Source organism: Poromitra crassiceps (assembly GCF_964638095.1).
Source record: "Poromitra crassiceps genome assembly, chromosome: 8".
Classification (NCBI taxonomy): domain Eukaryota; kingdom Metazoa; phylum Chordata; class Actinopteri; order Beryciformes; family Melamphaidae; genus Poromitra; species Poromitra crassiceps.
In genome coordinates, this window is record NC_139629.1 from 4,546,316 (window position 1) to 4,563,880 (window position 17,565).

The 17,565-nt window shown below is 43.5% G+C and overlaps 1 protein-coding gene across 1 annotated transcript in view; it reads right to left on the bottom strand.

Moving 5' to 3' along the window:
- Positions 1-17,565, bottom strand: part of kcnh7 (potassium voltage-gated channel subfamily H member 7) — a gene marked incomplete at both ends in the record, with an annotated part of 60,040 nt that overhangs the window by 7,902 nt on the left and 34,573 nt on the right. The window contains 6 exons of the mRNA XM_083642244.1: positions 77-161; positions 401-606; positions 5,425-5,677; positions 10,200-10,411; positions 11,073-11,472; positions 15,251-15,676. Coding sequence (XP_083498370.1) covers positions 77-161; positions 401-606; positions 5,425-5,677; positions 10,200-10,411; positions 11,073-11,472; positions 15,251-15,676 — 1,582 coding nt within the window. The remainder of the gene's footprint in view (positions 1-76; positions 162-400; positions 607-5,424; positions 5,678-10,199; positions 10,412-11,072; positions 11,473-15,250; positions 15,677-17,565) is intronic.

Genomic DNA, 17,565 nt, shown 5'->3' on the forward strand with positions numbered 1-17,565 from the left:
CTCGGGGAACAATAACAAAGAACTATTTTGCATCCACAAAACCGAAGACGTAGACTGCAGATGAGTTTCTATTCACCTTTAGGTAGATCTGGTGTGAAGGAGATCCCTCTCCTGCCCTTAGTGCCCTCATCATCTGAATCGCAGCTTTGGGAATAGATGGCCTACACCAATGTAAGTGTTAGCATTCATTAGTTAATACAGATATGAATGACAAATATATGACTACAATGATGAATTCTGAATTCCTGATAGACAAATAAACCCTAATAATTGAATTATCATTGTGAAGAGCGAAGAGATTTAAAAGGAAAATCCATGCTAATGTAAGTATTGTATTCAAAGGAACAACATGAGTTAGACATGCAGAGATAGCAGAGATAATAGCCATGATATTATTTACCTTGAGGGTATCATCTCTGAGGTTGAAGGTGAGCTCCAGGTTGGTGAAGAAGAAGTCGGCAAACTCTGGGTATTTGTCGAGCACCTCCAGCAGCTCTTCTCTCTGAATGGTGTGCAGGTCACAATAACTCAGCGCTCGCACGTCTGCGATGGACTTCCCAGGCTTGGCGTATAGGTGAAACATTTCTCCAAAGATGTCGTTTTTGCCTGGTAATGACACAAACACAGACCGTGCACCATGTCAAATTATCCAATGGCAATTTGAAACTAGAAATACGGCATGGCGGTTGTATGCCTCCGCCAAAAATCAGCAGTCTACATCCATGTCTGTCCAGACTCATACAAGCACAAACACCTTGAAGCCCACAGCGCAGAGGTGTGGCCATTCAGCCCCATGGCACTTGAGGCAACAACATGGCTAATCGTTTTCAAGGTGGGAAATGGTCGTACCCCTACTCCTAAACCACCCACATCCCCCTACCCACCCCTCGAACACTGATTGACTACGACCTTCCAATCCCTAGCTACGGGTAATTTTCCCTAGCCTCCATGATCCCACATCACCCTAGCCACTCCCTCTAGCCACCCCATGAACCCTGATCCTCTATGACCTTCCTATCCCTAGCTATGACCCCTTTTCCCTAGCTCTGTCCCTTTCCTTGATGGAACGGATGGACATGGGGCCAGAGTGACCTTGAACTTTGACCCGTGTCCACCAAAATCTAACCAGTTCATCCTTGAGCCCAAGTGGATGTTTGAGCCAAATTTGAAGAAATTCCCTTAAAGCCCCCCTCCAGTGTATTTTAGTCTCAGGACGTTGGAGACTAAATTTGAAGCAATTCCATCACGGGTATCGCCGGGCGGAGGCATAAAAATTATGCCAAATTTACTTGCAATGACTGTCATGTTCCTATCAACTATGTTGACATGGCAATACATTTATTGAATCTTGAGCAGCAAAATATCAATTTGTTTTTGAAAATCAGAGAGCCTTTTCTCTGTGTATGGATACTCTCCACAGGTCTGTACATCAGCTGTCTTGCTGTCTCTGATTCATTATTCATGCTGAGGAATAACTGCCAACTCAAAGCATCTTTGATGTTAAGGGAAAAGCGTTTGATTTTGATTGACATACTTTACTTGTGTACTTCAAAGGGAATATATGTGTCGATAATGGCTATCACATAATGAAGTCAGTTCTTCAGCAAACTCATAATCAGATGCTGTAAATCGACCATAGGCCTCGGTTTCAAACTTGAGAATGAAAGTCAATGGTTAGTAGAAAATGTCGGTGCAATTTTGTAAAGGACTAGAAGTAATGGTTCAACGCTTTCCCCGCCATTGACGTGTTTGTACGTAATTTATGAGACAACGCTGACGTGCTATCGCATACTACTGCACTTCCAGAGTTACACAGAAGCGATCGTAAAGATAAGCCATAAAACAGCTCCAGCCAGCTGCTCAAAGCGCTAGTACCGAGCAGCTTTGACCGAGGTGACACGCTGTCACACGGACTCCTGACAGTCACTCAAAGCGGAAGGATCTTTTTTCACCAGACGCTGGTAAACGTACACAAGTCACTTCTCCTCTCAGGTAGATTAGTGTCAATTTTAGCCATGATTTTGAGACATGAGCCCCAGACCTCCAGACATCGAGAACCAGAAGCCCCCGGTAAGACGAGAGCGTGACCCCCACCTCCCCTCTCTGAGTGCGGGGTGAATCTCTCTCACACCGGTGGTACCCGCCGGTGGTACGGTAAAAGTTGTGACCAGAGGCATGTTTGGGTGGAAAGGGACACCACATCATATGGGATGCATAGTTTGGTGTAACACTGGCCAGTATCTGCCATCAGAGACATGTGATTCGGTTCTGGATCTGTGAATATTGATTTACAAAAAAAGATTTTCTCAGCTTTTTGGGGACAGACGGGCGTTTTCGATGGGTGAACACTATACATTCAAGTGTCGATAACTTAAGAACGGATGAAGGTAGAATCAAACTTTATTTATATTCTGTGGGTCTTGGAAGATTAGTAAAAAATGATCAGAAACCCTGGCGGTGGCTGGCGACTTTTCCTTTGAAACTCTGGATTGAGTTAAAGGGCATCATGAAAAAGGCGTTTGTTGGTGCCAGCAGGGTTCACCAAATGCCAACACTGTGAGCAGGCAGAGATATGATGTGTTGGTCTCCAGTCTGCCCATCACAGCAGGCAGCAGCGGACACCTCTCTACTACAGAAGACAGCATCACGCAGAGTTCCACCATCTATATCTCCCATATATAGCTCTCGCCGCATGGATTTTGAGAAGGTCATGTGCTGCTCAGATGGTGGCTTAAAAGACGAATTCCTGGCTTCTGGAAAAATACTATTGACCGAGGATGGAATCCCACCAAGGCTGTCTCTTCTGTAGGATTGTTTTTAACTGCCATTCTTCCGAAACTTTGAGAAATTAAAACTGTTTTTAGGACTAAAGACTGACTGCTACCTAGAAATAGGGGCAGGGACTGTATAGCAACAGACAAATAACATAGGTTCTTAGAAACAAATGGGTTGAAAATGGTGCTGATGGAGCATTATTTGTTGTATCACATATGAAATGAGCTGCTCTATGAGATCAGTGATTTTCCAGTGTAATTGTTAAGAATGGGTTTTGTGTGATGCTGCAGCTTTTGCGAAGCTCAGACCCCATTCTGTCAGGTGCAGCTTTGGAGAGCATTAGTCTCATGAAGAATGGGCATTTTAATCCAGGCTTGGCCTGTAGCACCTAGATGTGCTACACCAGTGAAGAAAAACACCAGTACTAATAAGAGGAATGAGTATTTAGCATCGGTATGTTACAGAGGCAAAACGTGATTTCAAATTTAAGAGTTGACAATTGTTTTACACGGAACTGTCTCCGTCGTAATCCCTTCTTGCAGCTTTAACTCATCTCCCTGTGCTATTAACCCATTGATACCTGATGCAGCATTTGTGTGTGTATCCCTTTAAGACCGCGAACCGCATGATGCGGTCTTAAAGGGATACACACACAAATGAGGGATGTACACGCAAATGCTGCATCAGGTAACAATGGGTTAAACAGTGCTAAAGCAATGCTATGACAGCCTGTGCTCTGTGAAAATGCTACAGTCAATCCAATGGATTCAAAAACATATTTAAAGCTGCAGTAGGCAATATTGTGTCAATACAGGTCTGACAAAAAAAAGCAACCAATCAGCCGGGTTACCTAGCACATAACTAGCCAATGACAGCACATAAACAAGGGTCATTCGGGTTCCACTCTCTGCTGTTGCTATGGCTAACATTCCATTTATGTTTAAAACTGCCTACTGCAGCTTTAATTCTCTTACAAAACGAGACATCAAATCCACAAGTGAATTCAGCATTGTGCTTTTTGGACATATGTTGGTTCATATGTGTACAATATTTTTCATGCGAATACAGTGGCTTAAATTGTGTTTTTGCTGCGTTTTCCCAAGATGGCGACGGCGTGTCCCTCCTTTCCCCAGGATGGCGAAGGCATACATGCTCATAAACAGCTTAAATCTTGGCTTGGTCAGTCCCTGCCTATGCCATGTGCACTAAACACTTTCAGATTGAACGTCGCTGCCAAGTCGCTGCGGAGATAAATGTTGCCCAGACAGACGGACAGAGTTTTCTGGGCAGCAGAGAGAAACAGTGGAGTAGACTTGAGACTAACTTAAGACTGTACTCTTCTTCACTCTGGGAGCCTAATTCAATTGACTCTTTGCCACTCTTTTGTGGAGGAATTGACCGATATCCACACTTTTCTCTCCAACTTGCTCCGCTGTCATAATCAAAAACTCCTTTCACCACCTAGCTACCATTTATTTCCTTGGCATTAATAAGTGGACTTAAGACAAACTTATGACTGTACTCTTCTTCAGGACACATTGAATCATCTTGGTACCTCGGCAAAGAGTCAAATTAATTAATGAAATTGACTCTTTGCCGAGGGACCAAGATTATTCAAATATGCTTACTCTCATCATGAGGGTAGAAACAAGCCCACAATCCATTTTGTCTCCAAAACGCAACAATACATTTCTCAGTGAAAAAATAATTCAATCTCATAAATAGCGATGCACCGATCCACGTTTTTTACCTTCCGATCCGATTCCGATACCTGAATTTGGATATCTGCGCCGATACCGATATTATGCCGATACCAATATTTTTCTTGAATATAAAGTATAGGCAAATATTTGGCCAATTAAAGTTTTTTTTTAAATATACTTTGCAAAAAGCAGACAAAATTCAGAAAATATACAAGGCAAAGAAGGATACATGGGCAAATTACGGCCCGCGCTGGAATTGCAAAATTCCAGCGCAACCCCCCTTCCCCCCGATTCCCGATCCGATTCGTGAATTAGTGCCAATATCGGCACCCGATACCGATATTGGATCGGATCGGCCCCATCCCTACTCCCTACTTTCATCAGTGATGTCACAATGCCTCCTATGACATCATCAGTGGGACAAAAATGTAAACAAACCGAGCACATTGCCCACTTTCTCCCTTTTATAATAGATGCAACTATGCACAGTAAGCTGTCAAAGTATAATGCACAGAATCCACAGTTTTTGTGCAAATTAAGTTTGAATATTCTCAGCTTTCATAAAGGACATAAATCAGAATCAAACTTTTTCCTTTCGATCCCCAGTTGCCCATCAACAGACTTCAGGCTCCATTCCCTAAAGCAGTGTTTCTCAAACTTTTTCATGTCAAGGACCCCTAAACTGACACAAATTAGACCGCAGAGCCCCATCCCAAAAGATATTTTGCTTTTAGATGTTTTAGCCTACAGAAAGTGTATGAAACCAATCGCCATACATCCTGTCATTCTGTTACTACTGGATACAATTGTTACAATTATAAGAAAAGAAAATGGAACCCCTCAAGGTCCACGGACCCCACTTTGAGAACCACTGACCTAAAGAAATCGCCCTTGGATGTTACACTACCATGGCAGTAACACATGATCAAGAAGGGATTGTCTTTACCAAGGATGGCTACCACAATGTCATCTTTCAGGATCTCGATGGAGCCACGGGACAGAAAGTAGAGCGCGGTGAGGACGTCACCGCTGTGGACCAGCGTGTCTCCTGGAGGGGCGTGGATGGTCTGGAAGCGCATGGCCAAAGCCCTCAAGCAGCCCTTGGTGGCTCCGTGGAATGCCTTGCAGTCCTGGAGAAGATTCCTATTGAGGTGGAGGCAGATATCTGCCTGGAGGCACTCAGGAAAGCCTTTTAACACCTATGACGCAGAGGTAATCCATGAGTAAGATGCACACAAAAGGATCTGATATAGCCTTCTTTGATGGCCTTGGGTGAGACGCATATGGAAAAGTATTCTGCCAAGACAGCTAGGCGATGCAGTCTTGTGCATGCCATGTGGAGCAGTTGCCATATTGCTTTAAGATGAGAGTGCTTTCACAATGAAAAGATGCAGTTAAGCTCGACAGTGGCATGCAGAGATGAGGATATGGATATGGCACGGAAAGTAACACTTAACTGGGTGATACACAGTTGGTACACAGTTGGTACACAGTTGGTACACAGCAGTTAAAAGTTGCAGTTAAGCTCAACAATGGCACGCAGAGATGAGGAGATGGCATGAAAACAACCACTTAAAGTCCCTGTAAAGCAAAACTAATAATAATAAGTGTGTTTTGCGTTTGTCACACCACAGAGAAATGTGTTATTAACCACCCAGCCAAATTTCAATGATTAAAAATGTGGCCAAGTATATACAATTAGGTTCCAAAAAAAAAAAGAAGCAGTATTCTCTGCTCTGAAACCCCAACCCCTGCCCACCCCCGAACACCCCCCCCCCCCTCCTGCGCTCAAAGTAATATTTTTCTCACATTCTAGAAGATTTGTGTGTGTGTGTGGAAATTCCAGGGTAGAGGCACGTTAGCCAAAACTCTGGGGTTTAGTTTTTATATAGTGTTAGAGGAGGGGCCAAGCTAAATATGGCTCCTGAACGGTCTAACAGGCAATGTACACCAGATGCTTTGCCGATCCGGCAAAATTGCCGGATCGACTCTCGCCCACGTTAATTGATGGACGATACGTGCGGTACGGAAAAATTACGCACCTGTTCTATTTTTGTCGGATCCTGCATACGTCTGACAGATTATATCATGAGTGTGGGTCTGTTCGCAGCCATACCGGAGCCGTACCACATCTGTTCCGGAGGCGGTGTACATTAGCCCTAACTCCACAATTCAGTATTACATAGTTGACAGTCTTTTGTGTTTTCAGCATGTACTTTCTAACATGTATAATGTGTTTAGAAACAAAGTTCACAATTTGCTTTACACAGACTGAGTGATACACAGTTGGCACACAGCAGCATGCATGCATCTGCACCACAAAAAGATCCATATTGTACATACAGTAAGAAAATAATTCAGTGTGAAAATGTAGACAGACAATACACTATTTCTCAATTGAAATAGGTTCATACTTTTTAAATTGAGCTAAGATAAGTTATTGATAACTCCCACAGTACAATGTGTACACCCAGTTTTGGCGTTATCTGTTTTTTCTCTGGTTGAACTGGAAACACCTGTGGTTGAAGTGTGGATGTGAAATATTGTGTGAGCAGTATTGTATGAGTCCTGATCAAGAATAATCAAACCAGAAGGTCACCATTTTTATGTCCCAAGTGCATTAAATAAAGCCTCACTAGGGCTGAATCTCCAAATCTTCAAGTGTGCATCCACCTTAACCCATTGATACTGTACCTGATGCAGCATTTGTGTGTATCCCTTTAAGAGCGCGAACCGCGGTTCTTAAAGGGATACACACACAAATGAGGGATATACATGCAAATTCTGCATCAGGTATCAATGAGTTAAGAGAAAGACTGACTGCATATGCATTCATTGTATAAAAGTACAAAAAATGTTCCTTCTCTCTTTGTTAATTTAAATAACCACAAATAATTTCACATTTTACAGATGCACAGATGTCTCTAGCAATCTTTCAGGCCATACAAGATGTGTATCAAATATTCGGGAATTCGTGAAGCTATTACAGAATGAAATGTGCTATGATGATGATCCAATTCACAAAAACACCCCAAAATTAAATGGATCCAATATCCACAGGACATTTTCAATCTTACATAGCATGAATCACATAGATGTGGCTTTTTTTCTTTTGTATATATATATTTTTCCCCAATTCTTCATCCCATTTTTATCCCCCATTAGTGCTAATTTTAATTTATTTGTCCTGGTTGCTGCTCCACCCTCTGCCGATCTGGGGAGAGCCGAAACTGGCTCCATGTTTCCTCCGAGACATGGGCAGTAGCCAGCCGCTTCTTTTCACCTGACAGGGGATGCTTCACCGGTAGGACATAGCACGAGGGAGGATCACACTATTCCAACAAGTTGCCCTCCCTCTGAACAGGCGCCCTTAACGACCAGAGGAGGCACCACTTCAGCAACCAGGATATTGCATGTTTTGGTGAGGGGTTCCTATATGAAGGAAACCCCCATGTAACACCTAACACTGAATGTGTCTGCCTCAATGTTTTATACTCACCATTATAAGGGTGGTAAACCCTCCTTGCTTTTTCTGTCACCCGGCCCAAGTACTAAGACTACAACATTCAGTGGCAATTCCAGCTGTAATTCTGGTCTGATCCGTTTGTACCCAGTATTGAATAAATAAAAAAATATATACTTTTGGACTTTGTATGAGGCCATTATTGATAATCACAACTTACATTAAACAATTTATTTATTTATTTATAGCAGGGATGTCAGAGATACGGCCCGCGGGCCGGATCCGGCCCGCGGGCAGGTTTCATCCGGCCCGCGAGATGTTTTGGATTTTTTTTTTTTTTTTTTTTTTTTTTTTTTATTATTATTATTAAATTTGCACCCCATTATCATGAACTACGTGTGGCTAATAAGCAAGCTAAGAGTTCATTCATAAGTTAATTAACCTGCACTACAAGGAAGTATGTCAGTAGGTCATCAGGTGTAAACAAAGCCGCCATGATGCCACGCTGGAATTCAATCACGCATTCAGCTACCTACCAAAAAACAAAAGAATCAACAAGATCAGGCGCGGACTGCATAATCGGGCACGTCGGGCAAATGCCCGGTGGCCTGGCCTGGCCTGGCCTGCAAAAAAAAAAAAAAAAAAAAAAAATTGTGCCCGCAGTCAGGCCACTCACTGAACAGCAGGCCAGGCGCCGCCTACTGGTTTACTAGTGGTTTTATTACTTTATTCAGGGTTAAAGTGGGTGCATCTCATTGTAAAATTGGACTTGGCCCAAATTGGGCTTCAAACGGCCCAAATCGGGCTTCAAACGGCCCAAATCTGGCTTTAAACGACCCAAATTGGGCTTCAATTGGGCGCATCGGCCCGTATCGGCCTGGCCTGCTTGGTATCTAATGCCCGGCCTGAATTATGATCCCAGTCCGCCCCTGAACAAGATGCTGTCGAAAAAGAGAAAGGTTGACACGGAATGCAGGCAGTTTCAAGAGAAATGGAAAGAGCAGTATTTCTTTTGTGAAGTAAATGGGTAAATGAGTCGAATTGATTTTAGCAAAAAAAAGAATCCGGCCCCCATGAGGTCTCAGTTGAACAAATCCGGCCCTCTACCTATGAGTCTGACACCCCTGATTTATAGGAAAGTACTGTATTGCAATAATTGCTAGATATTCCTAGCTTTCAGTGCCTACATTGTAGGCTCTACATCTGGTAGGGCCTACAATGATGTACAGTGTTGTCACTTTCTGCAGACTCATTACTTTTACTATTGGTTTTGTTAAATAAATAAATATCAGCATCTCCCTCTTTTGTTGTGGCCTATGAGCCGGTCATAACAATGGGTGATAGAGGAGGAGTTTCTAAGTGTAGCTGGATTCCTATACTGCAGTACCAGAGGTGCTTTGCTGTGATTTTTAAGCTTCACAGTTTGAATAATCTGTTTTTCTGACCATGTATTTACTTGGTACACATACTTAATACTAGTAGTTAATACCGGCTGGGTGATAAGAGGTCGGTGGTTCGATCCCCGCCTCCTCCAGTCTGCATGTTGAAGTGTCCTTGGGCAAGATACTGAACCGCAAATTGCTCCCGATGGCTGTGCCAGCACCCTGCATGGTAGCTTGCCGCCATCTGTGTATGAATGTGTGTGTGAATGGGTGAATGTACCTACTGATTGTAAAGCGCTTTGGATAAAATTGCTATATAAATGCAGGCCATTTACCATGTAAAAGGAAGTTACCTGTAAAGTTATTACAATGTTGACAGAAGTTGCCAATATCCGTTATTTTTCAATGTATACAAACGTCATTATGTGGTATGAATATTTGAAACCATTATTGCATGCTGAAGAAGGGCATCTTGCCTGAGACATCTGTGCAATACAATTGACTGTCATGTTTGCTTTATTCTAATATATGTAAATGTGCTATCGCAGTGGCATGAAAAGTGCCGTTTGTGTGTAGACTATTTTTGCACGAATGCATACCGAAATCATGCGTAATTTCTATAAATGTATAATGCGGATACTGTAAGGATAATGATGAGAGTGATGTTATTTGAAACAATGCTGAAACAATGCTGAAACAGCCATGAAGATGGCAACACAACAAAATATGTACCTCCTGCTCTTACCAATGTAGAGACGTTAGTCCAGGCGGTGGAGAAGAAGACAAGAGAAAGACAGCTTTTTTTTTTAGTATTTTGCATAACGATTGTGATTATCATTCATTGAGCTCTGTTCACTTTTTTAGTAAGTATCATACACAGTTTCTTACCGTGTTCATGTCGATGCCGTTGGTGTAGGTCCAGGAGTGTTGGAAGTATTCCTCCAGCCTCTGCCTCAGCGGGTTGGGGATCTGGTGGAAGCGAATGAACTCCTTGACTCGCAGCATTTGGGCATGGTAGCGGGCCGTACCCGAGTACAACCTCTGGATGATGGCAGAGACGTTCCCAAATATACTGGCATACATGAGCGCTGAAATACACACAGTGACCAAGACGTGTGATGAGGTGAGTCATCTTTTGCCTCAGCAACACCAGGAAGCATGAATGTGATGAAATATAAAGACAGAAAGGTGTCATCACAAGAATACATTTATGTTTTTCTCCCATTTTCTCCCCAATTCTACTTGGCCCATTCCCCTGCTGTCCCGGCCGTTGCTCCACCCCCTCTGCTGATCTGGGGAGAGCCGTAGACTAGCACCATGCTTCCTCCGACACATGTGCAGCACATGGGAGGGTCACGCTATTCCCTATTTGCTATTTTCACCAGCGCGTGGGAGGATCACGTCATTTTCCCCCAGTTCCCCCAGGACTCATAACCCACTGGCTTCCCACCCGCAGACACGGCCGATTGTGTCTGTAGGAACGTCCGACTAAGCCGGAAGTACCGCTACTGGGAATTGAACCACGCGGCGGGTGTCCACGCGGTGGTAGACGAGTGCTTTTAACTCTACCTATACCATAACGCCCCGGGTTTTACCATTACAGGTACTATGCTATAGAATCTATAGCATATAGCGATTTTGCATGATCAACTTTACTCTGTGTTTATCTATAGTATAGATAAACACAGAGTAAAGCTGATCATGGAAAATCTAATGGATGCATTGTGAAAGACGATAAAACATACTCACAGCCGATCAACATGACACAGATGGAGAAGATCTTCTCAGAGTTGGTGTTGGGGGAGACGTTTCCAAAGCCCACACTGGTCAGACTGCTGAAGGTGAAGTAAAGTGCGGTGACATACTTGTCCTTGATCGAGGGGCCAGAGCTGGGATCGCTGTAGTTGTACTTCTTTCCTATGGACACGCCCAGATTGTCTAGCCAGCCAATCTTGTGCTCCAGGTAGGGCTTCTCCACGTTGCCGATGGCGTACCATATGCAAGCCAGCCAATGGGCGATGAGGGCAAAGATGCACATGAGCAACATCAGGACTGCGGCTCCGTACTCGGAGTAGCGGTCCAACTTCCTGGCTACGCGCACCAGTCGCAGAAGCCTAGCGGTCTTCAACAGGCCAATCAGAGTGGTGGTCTAAACAAAATGTACATAATGGGATTTCATTAGTGATTAGTAGTTTGTTTGTTGGTATGTTTGACAAGACATTTTGTTAGCTAGCAACAAATCTCCATCTGTGACAGAGCACGACTGTAGATTTCATTTCACAAACGCAGGTAATGGGCTTCTTCAACGGTGAACTAAATAGGCCGAGACTCTCTATCCTGGCAACTCCCTGTGGCTCTGTGGTCAAAGCCAAGTGAAGACACCGGCGGTGGGCCGATAAATCCTCATTTATTGAAGAATGAACGGGCGGTAACACTGAATGAGTCCCAGGGAGTTTACTGCTCGTTCGGTCTCATCAAGAAGCTGCAGCAACACTTAGCACCGCGGCCTGGCCATTTATTTAGCTGACAGTTACAGAATGGCCTTGGAAAGTGGAGTTAATGTCTGCTCACTTGTCCTTCTTAACCAGTCAATTAATCTTGTATTTAGTCTTATTTTTCTGGAAAATAAGCAAAACGCTGGGACTGATTATCCAGACAGGATTTGGCTTTGGGCAAGTGCCCAGGAGCACCAGCCAACTGCTTTGCTCCGGCGTCCGCGGCAGACATTGCTGTAGCACTGTCCTGTAGCACTGTCCTGTAGCACTGTGCCGTAGCACTGTGCCGTAGCACAGTGCCGTAGCACTGTGCCGTAGCACTGTGCCGTAGCACTGTCCTGTAGCACTGTGCCGTAGCACTGTGCCGTAGCACTGTGCCGTAGCACTGTCCTGTAGCACTGTGCTGTAGCACTGTCCTGTAGCACTGTCCTGTAGCACTGTGCTGTAGCACTGTGCCGTAGCACTGTGCCGTAGCACTGTCCTGTAGCACTGTGCTGTAGCACTGTGCCGTAGCACTGTCCTGTAGCACTGTCCTGTAGCACTGTGCTGTAGCACTGTGCTGTAGCACTGTGCTGTAGCACTGTCCTGTAGCACTGTGCTGTATCTGGATCATTTTGAAAGATAGAGTGAAGGTACTGCTATGATATGAAACGACAACAGTGAAGGCATCCACTGGTACCAACCATGTCATGCTACAGTAGCTTGTCGGGAAGGAGTTTCAATAACACTCCAAATTTAGGTTAAATCTGTGCAAGGGAAAAATGGCATGGCCATTTTCAAAGAGGTCCCTTGACCTCTCAGTTCAAGATATCTCAATGAGAATGGGTTATATCTGTACCCACAAGTGTCCTTTACAGACATGCCCACTTTAGGCTAATCCCATGCAGTCTTTGGCACACAAAAAACATGCAGTACATGTATACACAGTAGTGTTATTTTCACCTATTGTATTTGAATATTTCTTCAATACTGGGGTCTCTAAACAGTCTTGGAATTGCATGAATTGGGTATGACTGGAATGCTGAGAGTCTTGTGGATTCAATCAGCCCAAATGTATTCGTGTGTGTAGTCCCTATAGATAGGCCCACAGTTGTGTGTGTAGTCCCTAATAGATAGTGTGTGTAGTCCCTATAGATCGTGTGTGTAGTCCCTATAGATAGGCCCACAGTTGTGTGTGTAGTCCCTATAGATAGGCCCACAGTTGGCCACGTTACTTCCAGTACGCTATGAGCAGATACCGCCTGAATATAGTAACCATTTAATTTTAGTGAGACCATTTCCCGAAACTTGACATCACTGTATATAAAATGACATATTTTTTCATTAATACATTGTTGTTACATGTTTCTGTAGTTTGTGTGTTGAGCCTGTCATTTAGCAATACGTTCGTGTAAATCTGTGGTCTTTATTGCCATAGTAAATTTCACTTTTTTACATTTCAAGTGTGGTCACTTCAAGTGTGGTCACCCAGGGGCGCCACACTGTGTTCATCTGGGAGTGGCGAAATGCAAAATCAATCTATCAGTGGAGTGAGATATTTTTTTTTCTCATTCAGTTTCTTGATTCAATGCATTTCAAGTTGTTTAAAGAATCTCCTTGAAACAAGCAACACTACTCTCTTTACATTGGGCAGATCACTCACAGAATAATCACCTGGATCAACTGATTTTCACTGAATCTTCTTACCCCACGGGTGTATTCTGACTTAAAATTATGATTAAGACCAGATACTGTATACCACAAGATGGGCATATTTTGTAATGCAGTTTGATATTTTAGTCTCATCCTAATAGCTCAAAATTAGCAGTTATTGTAGTGCATGTAGGCTAGCAGGGATTTCATTCCATGTTAAAGGACAAGGGGTAGGCTTCAGTGTGCCATGCTTTTCATGTGAATCCCTAGTGGGATAACTGAATGAGACATCTTCTCGATTTTTTTTCTATAACAAATCTATATTTAGTGCACATGTCCTCTGTACTGTGCACATTGTAATCTGTGATCTAATCAAAGCTTAACCTTCTGTAGCAGTGCTCACAGTGGCTTTACCCTCCCATTCCCACGAGCTCACGACAAAACATTCAAATTCTTTCCTACTCCAACAAACTGTGTAGCAGTTTGAAAATAACTCAATTATTACTCCCTCATTATCATTATTAACAAAACACTACATGATGCTGGTTTTGCACGAGTGCTTCTCACAGTATGTTCAATTTGCCTGCACGTATGCTTTGTTTTGAAAGCAACAAGACATTGACTAAAAATCTATTTAAAATCCTGTATTTTGCCTGCTCTAATCAAGAGCTTTCCATGAGCCGTCGAAGAGTAAAACCTTCCCTATTAAGCTGCCAAATCAAATGAGCCATGAGAATACCATCTGCTAATATCTGAGTTGCTTTTATTCTCTAAATCAGAATGCAGCTGAGAGGGGATTTGCTTTGTCAACCTAGAACTGATCAACCAAACTGGATAGGTTTGATTACCATGCTATAACAATTGTATTGATTTGTGTCTGATTTGTTGTACAGTGTGTGATTACTGTATTATATCTGATCTTAATATCTTTATATTTATTTACAGAACTGATAAAAGGCTAGCTACTATTTCTTCCCTGTATGTATGCTGTCAAACAGTTATGACTTGCGTTTGATTTCCCTGTGCTGAAGGATAATGGGTTTTAATTGTAACTAATAGTAATGAATTATATATATGAATTATATATATGTTTCTATTCTATGATTGGAAGCCGATGATGTGCTGTTTCTTTTTTGGGTTTGGTTTGTTGACTGGACAGTCGCTGCACTGACTCAGCAGCAGCATCAGCATCAGTGGGAAAGATGCTTATGGTTTATAATCGGGGGCTTTTCTGCTGTAATGGAGTGTGCCTACATGTACAAAGCACGATAAAGCACTGAAGCGGATCCAGAGCCTGCAGGGACATATCCTACCAACAAACCAGCCTACCAGTGGTACCATGGCACATCTGCATGTAAGCTGTGCACGCACACACACACACACACACACACACACACACACACACACACACACACACACACACACACATACACACAGCCCTGCTGGCTGGCTGGCCGGCTCCTCACATAAACGCATCATTGATTGCCATTTGGTAAGCCATTAATCCGTGTAAATGGATTCGAGAACGAGGACCATTGAGAAAAAAAGAAAACACAAACAACGTGCAATTTAAAGTAATCCTTTCAGAGCCGAGACAGAAAGATTCATGCTTTAAGTAGTGGCCCAGCGGCACAAGTCTGGACTTAGTCAAAACGGATAAGAGTGCAAGCATGGCTGCTGGAGTGATGTGTGTGTGGGAGAGCGAGAGAAAGAACACACGTGGAGGATAACATGCATTAGAGATGACATTACCTCATCTGATCAACACGTGGAGGACAACATGCATTAGAGATGTTTTACCTCATCTGATCCTGAGCCAAAGATGAGGAGGTCAAAGGGGATCGCTGCCACCATGTCTATAAGGAACCAGCCTTTGAAATAATGGATGGCTATCTTGGCCGGATGGCTGACCACCTCCTCGTTCTGGTTGACGTACGTGGTCCTGAAGTTGATGAGGATGTCAATGATGAACATGATGTCCACCATTAGATCCACGACGTTGAGAGGGCTGCAGGAGTAGCCGCACTCGCGCCTCTTCTGCTCCTCGAGGTCATTGAGGAGGAAGGCGGCGGCGTAGGGAGTGAGGATGGCGGTGTAGATGACCAGCAGCAGGATCAGCCAGTCCCACACAGCCTTGAACGGGCTGTAGTGGAGGATGGTGAACTTGTCGATGCGCGGCGCCTGGAGTTTGTACTCTGGCAGCACATCGGCCCCGAGTGACAGCACCTGGAGGAGTGACAAGACACAAGTCACACACTACTTACTGTCTGTCAAGACTCACAAAGCACAGCAGCAGCAGGTTGAATGTACCTACTGACTGTAAAGCGCTTTGGATAAAAGCGCTATATAAATGCAGGCCATTTACCATTTACCATTTGACTTCATTTGCATTGCAATTAAGCTTATCGTATCAAGTTGCCTTTGAGCAGGCGTTTTCAAAGTCAGAGACTGTGAGCCTCCCCTCAGACAAAGCTTGGGGACAACCCCCCCCCCCCCCCCCCCCCCCTCACTGTGGTTTCACTGAATTCCTGGATGCCTATGGGATCAATCACGATGATCCCATAGACACTCAACAATTGAGAGAAGATAGCCTGACATTGCTGTTTGACATACTTCAGACTAAAGAAATGTCTATAAAAAAATACTCTATTTAACCAAATCACACACATTTAGGCTATTCTATGTGGTCTTCTTTTCATAATTAATGTAACTAATGTCATGTTTTCACTTCCATTCCCTCAGCCTCTCCTGAAACCCGGGGAGGATTTGAAAACCTCTGCCTTAGACCATGAACAGTTTGACATCGTTTCTCTTTGAGGTAAAGAAAAGAAGAAGAGAGGAAACAAATACAATCAATGTGTTGCTCATCCTTCTGGCAGTTTGATCAAGATAGTTCAAATTCACTTAGCTCATAAGCTGCTTATTTTCTGAAGCCCTCCAGGTAATGTACCCGCCTGAAGGACTTGACAGCAAGCATGATTTAGCAAACCTGAGAGTAGTGCTCTGCAGTCAGACAGTATTAAGACAAAAGTGCCTCTCCAATATGACAGACAGGAAGACTGCCTGTGTCCACTATGACAGACAGGAAGACTGCCTGTGTCCACTATGACAGACAGGAAGACTGCCTGTGTCCACTATGACAGACAGGAAGACTGCCTGTGTCCACTATGACAGACAGGAAGACTGCCTGTGTCCACTATGACAGACAGGAAGACTGCCTGTGTCCACTATGACAGACAGGAAGACTGCCTGTGTCCACTATGACAGACAGGAAGACTGCCTGTGTCCAATATGACAGACAGGAAGACTGCCTGTGTCCAATATGACAGACAGGAAGACTGCCTGTGTCCACTATGACAGACAGGAAGACTGCCTGTGTCCACTATGACAGACAGGAAGACTGCCTGTGTCCACTATGACAGACAGGAAGACTGCCTGTGTCCAATGTGACAGACAGGAAGACTGCCTGTGTCCACTATGACAGACAGGAAGACTGCCTGTGTCCAATGTGACAGACAGGAAGACTGCCTGTGTCCACTATGACAGACAGGAAGACTGCCTGTGTCCTGGCTTGGACAATCACTAACGTGATTGTCGCTGACTTGTTCCGCATCTGCAAGGCTTGAATGTACTGTACTTGAAGTAGAATGGACAAAAACCTGTTAGGTTTCATAAACAGTTCTCTACTCAAAAGTAATAGCCTTGGGCTGACAGATATTCAATAAAGATATTAGAGCATTATTGGCAGATATCGGCCTATCACAGATACGAGAAATATTGCATGCTTCTTTCTAGTGCTTGTGCCGTTCTGAGCATACGTGCAGTTGAGCAATTGTGCGCTGCGTGCCGATATTTTTTTAAAGTTATATAGGCAGCATTTTATGTATATTTGATCCTTTTCTGAATTCAAGTTATATATATTAATATATATATATATATATATATATATATATATATATATATATATATATATATATATATATATATATATATAAAATGGCTCTCTCAAATCAAGCAATCTGATTGGTTCACAGCCATTGTATAAATACCTTAACCCACTCTCATAACCAATGGCCATGGGTTATGAGTTGCCATGGCAACTCTCTTACTAAAAG